Source organism: Carassius gibelio, chromosome B13 (genome assembly GCF_023724105.1).
Source record: "Carassius gibelio isolate Cgi1373 ecotype wild population from Czech Republic chromosome B13, carGib1.2-hapl.c, whole genome shotgun sequence".
NCBI lineage: Eukaryota > Metazoa > Chordata > Actinopteri > Cypriniformes > Cyprinidae > Carassius > Carassius gibelio.
In genome coordinates, this window is record NC_068408.1 from 21756385 (window position 1) to 21773958 (window position 17574).

Genomic DNA, 17574 nt, shown 5'->3' on the forward strand with positions numbered 1-17574 from the left:
TCTCTGAACTTTGAACTGAATGAACTGGAGGAAACTGTATCTTGGAGCGTCTTACTGGTAAACATGCCTATAGTTTTCAAGCTTAAAATGACATACAGTCCACAATGACACGAAACCATCATGTTTTGTTTTGGCCTATTTGTATGAGTCTGTAAAGTATCATAATTGCAGCATCAGCGTTGAGTCATTGATTTCAACAAGATTACATCGATTATTTCATAACATTTTTTCCGAGCTGCCCATGAACTAAAAAGAGCGAATCAGTTGCAAGCATCAGTGGATAGTGACTGGGGATCTTATGTAAAAGGTGTTTCTCATGCACCCTCAGCATAGGTAGGGTGATGGCGGGAGGAGGAGGAGGAGGGATGGATGTGTGGCGCCAGGGTTGGCCTGTGTTTTGGCTGGCTTGAGATGGAGAGCGCCAGTCTTAGAGAAAGCACCAATCATGCTTCCAACACACAGCTCACAGACCTGCTGATAACACTATCTGATGTGCCATCTCGTACTGACAGGGCTGCTTTTCAATGTCTCTTTCCCCTCCCTCCCTCTTTACATTTCTGCATGTAGCATGAACATTCGAACTGTCAAGTCACTTCAAGTCCAACGGTGCAATGTGTTTCAACTGCTCCAAACTGAGGTCTATTATGTGTTCTAACTGCGTTACTAATTGTGTTCCCTGTCCTCTTTAGTGTCTGTGCAAACACAAAATGGAATGTTGAATGCAGAGCCTCCTTTGTCCAGCTTCCGGAGATTCTAATTTTATAATAAAGACACACAAACAACACGAACGCGCTCACATCCTCTCGCTGTACCTGCTCCAGTCTGAGAAACTTTCACAAGAACTGGAGCGGAGCACTCGCTCATCAAATACTCACCCTCATGTCGTCCAAAACCAATACGATTTCCACAAAAAATAATATTTTGCATAATGTTTTCATGAGATTTGAATGCTATAGAGGAGGGAAATATTTTCAGCAATAAATTCAGAATTAAGATATTATTATTTTAAAGTTATTTTTTCTTAACTAAATAAATGTAACTAAATAAATCAATATTTTTATTAAATAAATCAATGAATGAATATATAAATAACTACAAATCATTACTTGAAAAATTTTAAATAAAATAAAATATTTAGGAAAAAAAAAACCTATTCACATATAATTTAACCTGAAGTGCTAAAAAAAGGACTAAAACTAATAAAATAAAATGACTAAAATAACAGTAAAAAAATGTATATATATATATATATATATATATATATATATATATATATATATATATATATATATATATATATATATATATATATATATAATAATATATAAATATTAAGAAAAACTATAGTATACCAATGATACTTAAATACCAATGGCACACAATTTTTATGCACTACTTTATGATACTTTTATGTTGCTTTTCTGTGCTTTTTACAGCTTGAATCACAATCCAGAGCATTGTCAACATTATGCTAAACTTCTCCCTTTGCATTCCATAATTTGCAAACCATAATTTTCCAGAAGAAAACATAAGGGAAGGAAATAATAACACTTGAATCACTTTTAAGTGAACCATCCCTTTAACACTCACACACATTCATATCTCTTGAAGCTTGCCGTATCCATTATTAAACATGCTCTGTAGGTTTTGATTAAATTGCTGTATTTGTCCCATGCTGTCTTTGAATTGTTATATTAGCACCTACAGCTAAACATAATTAAGCCGGACATGGTTACAGCAGGTCCAATATTCACTAACGCAATTATGTCCTAACATAAAGCGCCTCCTCATTTGTATAATACAACAGTAACTTTAATGTAGCCTGACATCACGAGTAAAACATTTCCTCATAACAGTGCAGTGCTAATGACAGTGAGCCCAGATAAGAGATCAAACAAGAGCTTCAGAATTTGATTATCAGCTGAGTGTGTATTTGCAACACGGCTCTTTCTTTGACATGACGTGGTTTGTGATGTTGTACTAACACAGGAGTCACCATGCGATAACCTTTATCAAATTACACATATAACTCTATAAAAACAGCAGAATGAGCAGCACCAGTCAATGCAGTAATAGGATTTTGCTCTATGTTTTGTGATCCACCAGATTCGATTATGAAAATTTTACTTTACTGATATGAAATAACAAAGCAATATATGTATCCTACATTATAACAGGTGTATGTTAACAATTCAATGACTTCTTAATACTATTCATTTTGAATCTAAATGCTTGAAATCACCAGTATAGATAAATATTTATGCATGTAAAGTTGTATGCATGCAATTTTGGAATAATAATAATTGTTGTAATCATCATCATCATTATTATTTAGTGGTTAAGTTGTAACACATAGTAAATTTAAAGCATTTTCAGAATATTTGCAGTACTAGTACTAAATTATGGTTGAAACAGATTTTTTTTCCATGTTTTGGCTGCTGACTGATAAATAGAAGATACTAAAAATGTACAAATGTGATGCCTATTAAAACTAAAATCGGTTCCTTTTTGTCAATACCAAATCAATACTATAATAATAATAATAACATTAAATGGTAATAATAATAATTTCATTTATTTATTTTTATTTTAACCATTTGTTTGTATGAGTTTGACCACATAGTGAAAGAAAAACATTTCAAAGTCTTCATAACTAGCGATGCACAAAATGTTAAAATTAACATGAATGCAGATAAAATTATCATTATTTTGCTGATAAACGTTAGATTTAATGGCAGATTTATAGAAAATCTATAATATTTTATCACCAAAAATAGTGCAGTAAAACGGAAATCAGTTGTTTTTGTCGATGCTGTGATGTTCAAAGTTTTGCATGTATTCTAAATGTAATAACCTAATAGATTTTCATGTGTGTGTTTTTTAATATCCGGTCCAGTTCAGATGTGGATGAGCGAGTGTGTACCTGAGGTGAGGAGTTTGCGTGTCCGCAGGTAGCTGATGGCCAGTCTCATGATGGAGGCTTTATCCAGATGTGAGCTGACGCTGTGTGGGAGAGGCAGCTGGCGGGCCAGCTCATAAAACACCTCCGTCTCCTTACTGCGCCTGCAGCGCGCCGCGTCTCGAGATTTCTCCTTACGCCTCTCTGAGGTGCACCTACAACACACAACAACAGGGAAATACCGGCTGAATTAATCACACTTACTTCTTGTGTCTATAAAATCTAAGAAAAGAAAATAGTGAAATTGTGCAATATGCAGATACTCCCACAGATAAAAAATAAAAAATAAAAAATAATGTGGACAAAATGGCAAAGAAAAGCTTTTAAAGACCTAAACACAGATACACCGTTTACTCTTGTGTTTCCTTCTAAAAATCTGGTCTCTCTTTTTGTTTTTGTTTTTGTTTTTTGAGATTCACCGATAATTACTACCGTATTTTTCGGACTATATGTCGCACCTGAGTATAAGTCGCATCAGTCCAAAAATACGTCATGATGAGGAAAAAAATATATAAGTCGCACTGGACTATAAGTCGCATTTATTTAGAACCAAGAACCAAGAAAAACTGTACCGTCTACAGCCACGAGAGGGCACTCTCTGTTTTCAGTGTAGACTACAGTAGCACTGAGCAGCACAGAGCGCCCTCTCACGGCTGTAGACGGTAGTATTTTCTCTTGGTTTATTTCTCTTGGTTCATGTCAAATAAATTTTGATAAATAAGTCGCAGGACCAGCGAAACTATGATAAAAAGTGCGACTTATAGTCCGGAAAATACGGTAAGTGTCATTTTCAGCTAACCTTGACATGCTGTTGACAAGTTTTGGGACACTCACCCTGATATTTTCCATTGCTGTATACAAACACAGACATACAAAACCCATTTCTCGTAAGGTTTCAGAGAATAACAGTCTCTTTGTGCCTTTAACTCTCTTTCTTATTCTCTTATTCTCATTCAACTCAAGTCACTCTTGCAGATTCAGACATCAGGCCCAAAAACTGAGCCAGTGGAGAAGAGCCAGTGTCCGGCAGGTGCGAATCAGTCCACACACACACACACACACACACACACGCACACACACACACACACACACACACACACACACACACACACAAAAGCACACACACACACACACAAAAGCACACAGTTATCCTTTCAGTAATGCATTTAGCCTTAAAACAAAACAATTATGTCTCTTGATCAACTTTAACTGCTAAACTGAATGAACCAGTAATAATGACACAGCAAAAGCCGCTCTTATAACATTGTATTGCTTGGTTTATTCTCGTCTGCCCATGCTGTCAGTAAAGCAGACGGGTCTCAAGTGGGACATTCCTGGCTGGTTCAAGTGCTTATGGGAATGATCACTTATAGCTACATCCTGGATTTAATAAACAAAAATACTGTCCCAAATTAGAGCACATCTGTTCCATGACCAGCTATAATTTATCTTGTTGAATGTTGGAAACTCTGTCAACTCTCTGATTACAGATGTTCAGAAGTCACCCTTTCATCAATCCACGGTCACACAGCCAAGACAAGTGGAATTTATTTCCATAACTTGTGATACATAAAAACAAAATATTATTACAAAGTTGTGATAAATCTTTGAATTGACCTTTAGGACGGTTTCGGACAGTGGAATTTATTGCCACAACTTTCATGTGATGTAATAACTACAAGAAAATTATTCATTCTGAATTTGAAATAAAAAAGCTCAGTTTTATATATATATATATATATATATATACATATATATATATATATATATATATATATATATATATATATATATATACATATATATATATATATATATATATATATATATATATATATATATATACATATACATATATATATATATATATATATATATATATATATATATATACATATACATATATATATATATATACATATATATATATATATATATATATATATATATACATATATATAGAGAGAGAGAGAGAGAGAGAGAGAGAGAGAGAGAGAGAGGTCAAATGTTCAGATATATAACGCTAACTGATTCAATGACCGAAGATTTTTTCTAAAAGTTTCTCTTCATAGAACCGTACAGGATGAGATGATCCATACTCAGCCAAAGCTGGAGCAAGAGCTCACGATGCACCACTCAACAGATGCTGCGAGCACAAGTGTGTCATACACAATCTCATTTACAAAAGCAGTCAGTACACTCAATCATATGCACTCAAAGTTAATGTCTTGAGCATCATTCATTCACTCCCTTCAGAGGTCTCTGAAGTCCAGACAGTCTGCTTCATTGTTAGTGCACAGAGCCAGAGGATCCTGCAGGACATTGAACAATGGAGATCTAGCGCTCATTCAGGGCCTGAAACCGTCTAGTGAACCCTCTTTAGCAGACGCGGATGTCTACAGGCTCTGATTTAACCCTACACGACCAAACCACCACCAGCAATGGAAAACAGGTAGTGACCTGAAGAATAGCTATTGTCAGAGGTTTTGTCACACCAAAGATTACATGTAACCCGCCGCCTCGACTGCTAAATATGGCAAATGGTGAAAGTGTGAAAGTTTCATTTTCCTGCTTGTTTTCCCAGATGTCAGGTTTCAGCGGTTAAATTAAACGTAATGAAAATCCTCAGTTCCAAGGAGCTACCGTCTATTGTTTGTGGTTCTCAATACATTCTGTGGTGGTTCCCTATCAAAAAAGAAACCTGATTTATTTTTTCCAAATTCCATTTAAGATATTTTTCCATTTTTCCATTCAAATTCAATGTTTTTTTTTTTTTTTATAGACCCTAACTTAATGGTTAAATTAAATTGTATTAATCAAAAAGCATTTCTAATTAACTGAAATCATGAAACATATTTATATACAGTAAATTCAATTTTAATGATTTGATTCTGTGATTCCATCGGCCTTTCCACATTTCAGAAATCTTAGGGACCTACAAAAGATACTAATAATATATGTAATCTTTAGGTACTAACATGTACCTTCAAGGAACTTATATGTAGCATTTGGGTAACAGAAGGCACAAAGATGGTTTTTTTTTTATTTTTTATACAGGGTACCAGCACCTTAAAGGAACCGTTCACAGTTTGCTGAAAATGTACTCATCCAAGATGATAAGTTTTTTTGCTTCACAAGATGTTATTTGATGAACTGCAGTCACAAGTGGATTATTGTAATCAGCTGTTTTTACTCTCATTCTGACGGCACCCATTCACTGCAGAGGATTCGTTGCTGAGCAAGTGATGTAATGCTGAATTTCTCCTAATCTCTTCCCATGAAGAAACTAATTTATCTACATCTTGGATGGCCTGAGGGTGAGTACATTTTCATTATTTTTTTTTGGTCAATCTGAACAATATTAAGCAGGCATGAAGCAACAAGTATTGTGTCTGTTCACACTGAAAGCAAAAATGCAGCAGCTTGCAAATCAATCACAGCCAGTCAGAACGTAATTAAAGTTGAGGACATATGTAAGGATGTTTAAATCATTTCTACTATCCCGGCTTGAAATGAAGAGACCGCTATAAAGTAAATAAAATAATTTACAAATGTCAAATTAAAAAAGTATTATTTGCAAGCAAATACTTATTGAATTAAATAATTACAATTAAAGTTTGTTCAGTGAACTTAACTATTCCCAAATTTGTGTGAGATTCCCATGCTGTTGAACCGTCCCGACCAAACCAAGAATTCAAAGTCACTTAACGCACACCGTCAACCTGTCAGGAGGACCTTATCTACTGTATTTCAGTTTGACAAATGATCTACTGTATGAGATTCCTGAAGTCACGCAGCTGTAGCTGCAATGTGAGCTACTTTCAGATCCGAACAAAGCCACAAATAAACAGATTAACAAACTTAACGGAGCGACTGACTTGAACTATGTTTAGCAGGTGAGCGGAGCAGGTGGAGCAGTGGGCCGCGCTCACAGATGTGGTTAATGATAAAACAGTCGCACGGCACGGAAGCAGCCATAAACAAACACGAAACCTGACGAAGCAGTCTTGACCTTTTCAAGCATGCAAACAATGACACGCGACCTTATGACTGGAAGAATGGTCGTTTGCCTTGCATGAAATGCACTAAATTAAGCGCTGTCCCCCCAGCTATTCCAGCCCCACACTGAGCGGGCCCTTCACTGTCCAGACCGCTTCTGTGACAGCAACCTACATAAATACTGATACAAGATAAATACAGGGTTTTATATCAAGTAATAAAACATTTTACATATAAGATCAATTTTAATATCAATATATGGATAGATAGATGCTGTTGATGAATGAATGAATAGTGCACCTCCCGTCCAATAAATCGCAATAGGCTACGCTTTGTATGTTGTTTCTTCTGATGTGAAACAAAGTCTCAGATTTCAAATTCTGTCTATTTTATTAGGAAATTCAAGCAATGACCGTTTTGCCGCTCTTTAATGCGGTGTGATGGATCGCTGTAGACACGCAGCAGTGCACGTGAGCTGATCATCTCCTTCGCTTTGCTAGTGTCTACTCGCCTGTGCGTAATCAAACGCAGAGCAAGCGTATCGGGAAAGTTTTCTTTTTGTTTTGGAGCTGATGATCCCTTGATCCCTCGCCACCAACTGGACAGGGGTGGGAACTACAGTTATTAATCACGATAGATCACTCTCAGTGTAATCTGACAAAGTTCCGTCACTACTAAAAAAAATTCCATTAATGAAATTTTCAGTTAACGCATCCTCTGACCTCCTTAATCATTATGCTTAAAAAATTAATAAATAATGTCTGTGATTTCTGACTTTCAGGAATTGTTAATTAAAACTGATTTAATTTAAAATGTTATATTTGAAAAAAATTATATTGTAAAATATGACCAATTTTAAAAAAGTGAATATATTTTAAAATGTAATTTATTCCCGTGATTCAAAGCTGTTTTTTTTTTTCAATAAATATTTATTATCATCAAATGTTCAAAACAGTTGTGCTGCTTGATATTTTTGGGGAAATTTCTGATAAATTTTTTTTTAGGGTTCTTTGATTAATAGATAATGAATGCATAAAAAATAACAGCATTTATTTGAAATTTATTTCTTTTGTAGCTATAATGTCTTTATAGTAAGTTTTGATTAATTTAACAAATCCTTGCTAAATAAGTCTTAATTTCTTAAAATAAACAAACCACAAACCCTAAACTTTTGAACATTTGTGCATATATTTATACACTGTAATTAAATCAGAATCAAATTTGGTAATAAACAAAATTATTTTGCAGACGATTAAATAATACAACACATTCATATGGATTGAACTGAGGAGGCCATTTTTTTTTCTGCTTTGTAATGATAATTAAATTCCTAAAAACCTAAAAATGGTTAAGTATGTGTTGAAAGCAGAGAATAAACCATAAAACCAGTTTAAAGGAACAGCTGTCACAGTAATCCCGCTCGAGTCTGTGGATGCAGGTCTTTTCTCAAGGAAATCCTAGCATGAGATAATCCAGCAGTGATGCAGTGTTAGACTTGCACAATGAATCATCACAGTCCACTCCTCATATGTGAGACCTGATGCATAAAACTGATTCTCCCATCAGCATAACAGTGTATTATACAACCTTCACCTCAACCATATCTTAGTCAGCATCAGAACATACTTTGAAACTCAAAGTTGCAAGACACTAATGGTGCATGACTGAAGCGAGACGTAACTTCAAATGATCCCTGTAAAGCACATACCATGCATATGTTTCTTAGCGGCAATTGACATTCAACAGAAACAAATGTTTACATCGCATTACATCAGAGTTAAGAATACAACCAACAACAGGTAAAAAAAAAACAAATGATTAGTGATGCAGTTCACTAATCGTTTTCATTTTATTTAAGTTCACTGCATTACAGGTGACAGTGTAGAAGACAGGACGTGATGAAAGAGAGGCAGAACGGGACATTGTATCAGATCATATGTGCTAACCGCTGGCCTTCTATACATCTCTGACCAGCCAATAAATATCCAATTCAAGACATGATCTGTGATAATTCACTTCAAGATTCAGATTCTCAATGAACATGAATAATACAAACTTGTGATATGTCTTGTTTGAAAGTGCACAGTAGTGTTTTATATGCTATTGCAGTATTTATCAATATTTTGAATTTAGCATTTATTTGTTTAGATTTTCAGTTTTCATATGAGTTAATGTTGCAGTGGTAGTAATATTGTTATGTGCTTTAATTAATGTAGTTTTATTTTTATCTCAGTTTTAGTACTTTCATATAACTTACATTTTAGTACTTTCATATAAAATACATTTCATAAAATGTATTTTAGAAATGTTGCCCCATCAACTAACAGTAATAAAACATTTTTTAGAAGTGGTGCAGGTTAAGTTTTAGTTTTTGTTTGTTTGTTTGTTTGTTTTGTTTTTGTTTTTTTATATTTTATTTTATTTTACTCCAGAATTGTTTTTTTTATTTATTATTATTATTACCAGAAAGTATTTTTATAGTTTTAGATGCTAACAACACTGGTGCACAGACATAAACGGAAAAATAATTATTTAATTTTCATGCAGTTTAATTTTAAATAATATTTGTGAACTTAAATTAAAACCAGAAATATTCTTTATTACAAACAAAATAACATTAACTGAAATAAAATATATTAAAACCATTTTTACATTGTTTGTATTTAAGCTAACATTTCTAAATTTCATTTAGATTTACTACTAAAATATTTATTTAAATTTAAGTACTAAAATAACTGAAATAAAATAAAATAATAGAAACAAACTAATAAAAAAATAATAAAAAAAACATTTAAAAATTTAAATGACAAAAAGATTATAGTATTTATATCAAATGAGGGAAAATGATGACAGAAGTTTTGTTTATGAGTGATAAAAGAGTAGTTTGACTGAATGTCACAACAGGTCTGTACTGTAGTACAGCAGTCTCAGTGTTTGATTTGAATCATATTGGGAGTATATGTCAGTGTAGCCTCAGGTAGAACTAGAAGTGTCGCCGCAGCCATCTGCTGTCCTGTCACATAACTATTTTCATAACAAACAGCTCATGCTTTAGGACACAGCAGCCAGATGCTAAAAGTCCAGACACAAACCCCCAGGCCCTGGAGTGTTTGTGAACAGAGCAAACAGTGGATGGGTAACAGGGTGCAAGGTGCAGCGCTGCAAGCTCATTTCACCTTTTCAAGGGAGAGTCTACTCTAGTCCCACAAAAAAGAAGATATTCTGTCAGCACATTCTCTGACAGACTAAAGATCATTTATTACAGTGTCAAAATTATGAATAAAAAAGTGAACAACAAAAACCAATTGCATATTGGTTATTGGACACTATACACATAATAATAACAAATTTCAGATATATTATACATTTTAAAAATATATATTTTGTTATATTTTATTCATATATTTTTGTATTAGTAAAACATAGAAATTAATTTGTACTGTATATTTTGTAGTACATTTTAAAAAACTTTATTTAACATTTGATTTATTTGGCGATTGCTTTAAGTTTCTAAATCTAATTCATCTAGTTAAACTGTAACACAAGAAGTAGTCTTTGTCCTGGCTTCTCTCTCCTTTACTTGTTTGTAAATACATCAGTGAAGAGATCTGGTCACTATGTAATGAAATAAGCAGCTTGGACTTCATTATTTGGATGATGGATGGCATTTTGCTACCTTTTTAAATTCAGTACAATCAATGGAGATATAGCATGTGCTGTAAACACAAGTCCAGTCTGGCTTTGTTAATGTATAACACAGAAGTGAAGCGCAGGTGCCTGACCACTCATTCTAATGACAAACACCAAAGCTTGCTTACAGTCTGCTTTCCTGTCGTTTTGGCATCTTGCTAAACACAAACAGAGAACAATGTGGTCCAGGCTAATCTCTGATCGTCTGGAACAGAACGTTCTCCAACTCAACCAAACAAGCATCGCCGGCACAACCCTCTCCACCAGAGACAGAAGATCATGGATGGGGTCCACGTTGGCTGATGGCAACACTTACATACGCACACAGACACAGCCCACACCGCGACACGCTTCAATTCAATTCATGTGCATTTTTACAGCACTTTTCACAATACATGGTTCAATAATACAGCGTCATCAGTCTTATCCATTCACCATCACTCCAGAGGATTCAGAATGAACAATACTCAAATATTTGTAATATTCATATACAGTGTATTAATAATAAATGACATCATTTGGCAGATTTCTAAAAATAGCATCCAATGTGTATCATTTTAAGCATTTAAAAAAAACTTTTTAAATATGAAAATCAAGTGCAAGTGTCTGGATATGAAATTATGTTGCTTTGATAAGATCCATCTACAAATATTTCCACTTTACTGAGTAGATGCTCTTGTTCAACACTTTTTTTTTGTCTTTTATATATTTTAAAATATTTATATTACAAAACAAAACATAAGTGGACACCACACACACACACACACACACACACACACACACACACACACACACACACACACACACACACACACACACACACACACACACACACACACATACACATACACATACACATACACATACACATACACATACACACACACACACACACACACACACATACACCCACACACACACACACACACACACACATACACACATACACACATACACACACACAAACACACATACATATATATTCACACACATAAATACATAACTATTCATATTTATTAATTATGTTTTTATAATTATCAAAATTTATCAGGAATTGAACCATTATTCATATTTGTTATTGGACAATTACACAATTTTAGTATAAAATAATTATAATAATAATAATAATTGTTATATAATTAATCTTTAAAATAATCTGTATGGTTCTAGATGTAATTATATAAGTTAAAATTACAGAAATATATGTATAAATTATAATATTTCCAAAACCTGATTATTTACGATGGCCTAGACTTTATTTGGTCAATCAGGAATTCAATGAATTTTGAGAAGTGGACCATTTTGATCAAAAGTTGACTTTATTGCAAATACTGCCTCAGCGACTCTATTTCTTTAGGGTTTGTGAAATAGTTTTAAAGTCTGATGCATTTAGTTAAAAGGGTTTCAGTCAATCAAACTCTTCTGCATCATAACACTGTTCATATATTGAAATGCTTTAATTAAAATAAATGTAGATTTATATTGCTTTTTATCACCATGCCACAGATTTTAACTGCATTTTACATCTTCCATTTTTTGTGGCTTTTCAAATATCGTTGGCTACAATGTCAATCGGAATGACGGAAATGTAAATCGATTTTTATAAACAATATCGCCTGATATCAAATTTATACACACAAAAAAACATCAGGTTAAATGAGAGAGCCGACTACACACGGATCATTCAGACGAGCCTCCAATTCTGCCACACTCATGTTCACTCATAGATCTAATTTTCAGGAATTCTACGCAATTATAGGAAATCGGGGCCAAAGTTTACTGTGATTGCCGATGACGTAGTTAAGTGATGGGGACCAACCAAGGGTAATGAGAGTAAAGTTCATCTGGAAGCAGCTGATGTTAGAAATTGATGTGAGTGAAGTATGCAGCAAGAGGAAGAACGGGGTTGGCTAACAGGAAGCGACAGGAGACAGTGGTCTGGAGGAGCTAAAGAGTGGAAAAACACTGGTAAAGATCAGTATGCCTTAAGAAAGAAGAGATGGGAGCGATACGGAATCAGAGGCAAGCCGAGCCATTGGAGTAAGAGGGAGAAAAACAAGAAAAAGAGAAGGAGAAAATAAGCTCCCAGACCGAGAGCAGTGCCTCGCACCCCTGCCGTTAGCCGAGGGTGGGACGGTGAAGTCTCCATTCAGACCCTCTCTAGAGATCCTGTCACAATAAACTGCACATTTCTGTTTAGACAAGTCCTACAGCTGGGAGGCTCTTTGAATGTCTCCAGCAAAGTCTCATATCTTGGATTCTCCTGTGAAAACAAAGGTCTTAAATGCCCACATCAGTCCTACTCAAATACCCATCGCTGATACCAACAAATGACACAAAGAGGAAAAGATAGAAAGCATGCGCTAAAGCCTGCAGCCTTTTGATGATATCTGATAAATATGTCAATATAAATGCTCTTGAAAGGGATTAAATGTTGATTCTTCAGAGGAACCATCTTTGCAGTATTGTAAATATTGTTGGTTACAATCATGGCAATGCACTAAAAAAAGAACATGAATAAAACGCAGTTGATACAAAACAGCGGTAGTTATCTACATATAGACCTACTTTAAAAAAAAACATTCTGATATGAAAAATATTGAGGCTTCTGTAAGGATTCTTTTTCAGTAATGGCACTAAAGAGTTTGAGTCAACTAACAAGAGTTTGAATGGAAGAAAGCATCATACTTAAGAACTCGAAACAATTCTATGGACAAAAAATATATATATAAATGAAAACTACACTTTTTTAACTTAGGGTGGCTTTTTAAGGAATACTTTAATTCACATGGATGCATAAAAAAATGCATTAAAACCTTTATGTATAAATTGTTCTGAAACAACAACAAAATTTCTAATAAATTCTGTTCTTATGAACCTTTTAACAAAATTGCATCATGTTTCCACAAAAAGGCTTGTTCAGCATAAGAGACTGTTCAAAGTGTTGTAAAAAATACAAAAATGTGATTGTTCAAAAATCTACCAATTATTTTTTTTAAATACTAATCTCAGATTTTTGAATGTCGTATAAGTTGATGCACAGTATATGGTGACAGCAGGAAGAGGGTCAAGTGTGTCTCATTGTATTTGCAAACCATTTGTTTAGTATAATAAGAACAATAGCTAAATATATTCATATTATTAAAATCGCAAGCATGTTGTATCACATCACAAAGGATGTTATAAACAACACATTTCTAAGATGGTCTGAATCCATTCTGAAAGTTCACACACAGAACAAGCCAAAATCATTGCAAAATACTGTGAGACCCCTGAAGCTACTCGAGGCGATGGCCAGAGGCTGACAGAAACTGTAAGTGATGGAACAAAACCAACCTTTGAGGCTCTTGGAAAAACATTTCCTGAACACACTTCAAAATCATACCACTACATACAATTCACTGCAGTTTCCAGCTGAAATGAGCACCAGCAGCAGTAAAACACCACTAACCTTTAATTCCCTTTCATACCAATTATGATTACATAATATAGATAATAAGATAAAATAAAGACAATATGAAGTTATAACCTTAAAACACATTTACCAGTGTGCATGATTTGTAAACAAATGCACTTTGATGTTTGCATCACACAATCAGATACATATGGTTTTTGTAACATAGTAAACTTGCTTGAAAGCGCACCTGGTAAAGCACTGCACTTGTGCGGTGAAACACGAGTCACGATACAAGGGCTCAAAGACTTGTGGAAGCAAGCTAAAATGACAGCTGCTTCAACAAATAAGTTCTTATTTCTTTTTATTTAACATTTGCTTTTGCTCACACTAGCAAATTAAATGGTAGAGTTTTGTGTGTGTGTCGTACGATGTTTTCAAACGCAGAAGCAAGATCATTTTGCAGAAATTTCATCACGGCCACTTTTTTTCCAATGAGTCTGGTTTGGAAGTTGTCAATACAAGGTCAGCAACTTTCTTCTTTGAATGAAGATTTTTAGGGGCAGATTTCCTAACAGCTTGTGCGCGAAAACCCTCTTTTGGGATTAAAAATTAGCAATGAAAAAGCATATTGTGGTCTCATGCTAATTGGCCCGATTTAGTAAATTCGTCCCTCAGACTCCAATCTCAGGTTAGGTAACTAGGTGCAGGTAAGCGGTTATGTTGCAGCAGGGCACAGAACAATGCTCTGAAAGAGTACACAAGTTAGATCAGGCTAATGGCCAGCTCTCAGCATGAGGGAGTTAACAGAGCCCATCACAAAACACAGCCTTTCTCTTCGTAAATGAGCCACTGCACCGAATTCAGGCACAGAATGAAGCTGGGAGACAAAGCCTGGTGATTCAGGCTGACGTAATAGAGAACTACAACAAATGATGAGCCAAAATAGCCAGAATGACCATTAAAAAGCCACCCTGCGTGAATTATAATGCTACAACAATCAATTCTGCCCTACTGACAAGCACACAAATACTTTACACTCAGTCTAAACATTGATGACTACTTCACTAATGACTTCATTAGAGTCCTGCTTAATTCTGTTGCAACTTTCAGTTACAAACAACAAAGCACTTCTGATAAAACATATCAGTGATGCACCAACTTTTCCGCAATGTGATGACTGTGAATGAATCTGGTTGAGACAGGGAGCCAAAAACCGTTGACTGGAATGGTGAGGTTTAATTTGCACTTCTTTGATGGCACAGCACACTGTCACATTGAGCGCTGATTATTAATTCATTTAGAATAACTGCTATTTTATATGCTACTTTCTGTTTTGTGAAAACTTTGAAAAGTGAATGTTTCTAACGAAAACAGTTTCTGTAAAAATTCCTTTCGGTGGATCATTACAATCTACTGAAGCTTATGAAATGCAGATGAGGCCAAGAAAGGGGACTCTGGCTATCTTACACAACATGCATGAATACAAAACATGCCAAAATATATATAAAACATGTCGGGGTTGATCTAATCTCTCTCCTACCAACAGTAAACCACTAAAACATATGGGATCGTTATAGACAGACAAACAAATATACACACACACACACCGTCTTGTGTCTTGAGGTTAAAGATTTTGCACTCTTTCTGAATCAGCCACGCTAATGTAGAGACACATTCTCTTGATCTGAGTTTAGTAGCAATGTTTGGTTATGTTCTGCCACTCTGAGATTCATCAGATAAAGGGCAGAAAGCTTGTTAGGGAACAATTGTCACGAGGATGAGGCAGACTTCAAGGCGCTCTCAGAGCCGTTGCACACGCACACAAACACATTCTCTATTATTCTCTCATTAGCACTCTGATGGTCTTTAATCTTCACAGATATATTTCTACATGACATCTCCAAGTTACCAGAGTTTTCCAGACTATATATAGCTCATTTTATAGCCTATTAACATGGTGCCTGATAAATAGTGTTTAAATCCTGCTCACTGTAATAAACTTTAACCTACTAAATATAAACTTTTAAAATAAGTTTAGCTAATTGCTACCTTAAATGTGGTGCTACCTTAAAAATTGAAATTGAAAGTGGCGCCAAAGTCATAAATTCCAGATTCTGTTTAATTACTAATAAAGACAATTCACTGAAAACTCATACAATTTTGTAGATATTAAACAAATTATATATGTTAAATTGACTTAAAAAAAATAATGTAACGATGAAGATATTTATAAGTATTTACAATGTACTATTATTAACAATTTCAAAATTGATTTAATAAATAATAATAATAATAATAATAATAATAATAATAATAATAATAATAATAACAATAATAATAATAATAACAACAACAATAATAATAATAATAATAATCAAGAACAACAATAATAATTAATAATAATAATTATTAGTATTAGTATTATAAAAGGTTCAAATTTATATATATATAAAAAAGGAGAATATTAACAGAATTTTATGATCCTGCATTTTAAAAATAAAGTCACAGGTAAATGATTTCAACTGATTTCAGAACAGGACTATACTATTTATCTCTGAAATAATAATAATAATAATAATAATAATAATAATAATAATAAAGGATCCACGAATAAATATAACATAATATAAATAAATAAACCTTATGACGTTTTCTCACATTCCTACAAATTATTATTATGCTACTTTGAATACTTTCAATATTCAGTAAGGAAATGTGTAGCCTAATAGTCTTCGTGCAGTAACTCATGTAGCCTATATTAGTTGATTCGTTCATTATTTTCGAATTTAAAGTAGACTATATAACATTAACAAGATGCACCATTCTCAGACTCGACATGACAAAGAATATAGGACACTTTTCTTTCTTTCTGTCTTTCTTTCTTGTTAGTCGGAGTGCGCAGTGAAGTGTCTCTGGCTGTGCGCAGCGCGTTTGAGTTTCACACAGATCCACTTGTTGCTGCAGCTCCATTAAACCCGAACTGCGCTGTCTACAGAAGAATACATTCCTCACAGCAAACTCACCTCTTCTTCTCTTTCTCCGCTGTCATCTCTCTGTCCCCTCGTTATTCCCGCAGGTCAACAGCAGTGCGATCTCTGCGCAGACGGGACGCGCTCCAGACCCCCGCAGACGCTCGCTTTAAATCACAGAAAAGGAGGCAAAACTGGTCGTGAAAAATGCAGCAGAGTCCACTAGCAGGGCGAAAGTGACTGTACAGTCTCAGAACACTGCCAAGGATCGTACAGTCTCCCGCTCTTGTAAAATCCACGCGCGGTGGGGCTCGTCGCGGTGAGGGAGTTTTTCTCGCTTGTTTTGCGGTCAGCGAAGTTCAACAGCGCCGCACTGAAGGACGCTTGACAGCTGAGCAATCAATCACTGCTCTCTGATTGGCTGAAGCCGCCTTTGGGACCCGCCCACCGTCTGCCCTGACCTTCTCCCAGAGCCAGCATCAAACTTTAACCAAACTCATTTAAATCAGTCCAGTCTCGTAGTTTAGTGGAAAATATCAGCAACATGATTGCAACTCTGC

At 34.7% G+C, this 17574-nt stretch overlaps 1 protein-coding gene across 1 annotated transcript in view; it reads right to left on the reverse strand.

The window, feature by feature from the left end:
- LOC127969709 (endothelial PAS domain-containing protein 1) overlaps window positions 1-17444 on the reverse strand; it is a 35290-nt gene extending 17846 nt beyond the window's left edge. The window contains exons 1-2 of the mRNA XM_052571767.1: window positions 17069-17444; window positions 2924-3114 (exon numbers count right to left, since the gene is read on the reverse strand). Of these exons, the coding sequence (XP_052427727.1) occupies window positions 2924-3114; window positions 17069-17094 (217 nt within the window). The 5' untranslated portion in view covers window positions 17095-17444. The remainder of the gene's footprint in view (window positions 1-2923; window positions 3115-17068) is intronic.
- Window positions 17445-17574: the final 130 nt, after the last annotated feature.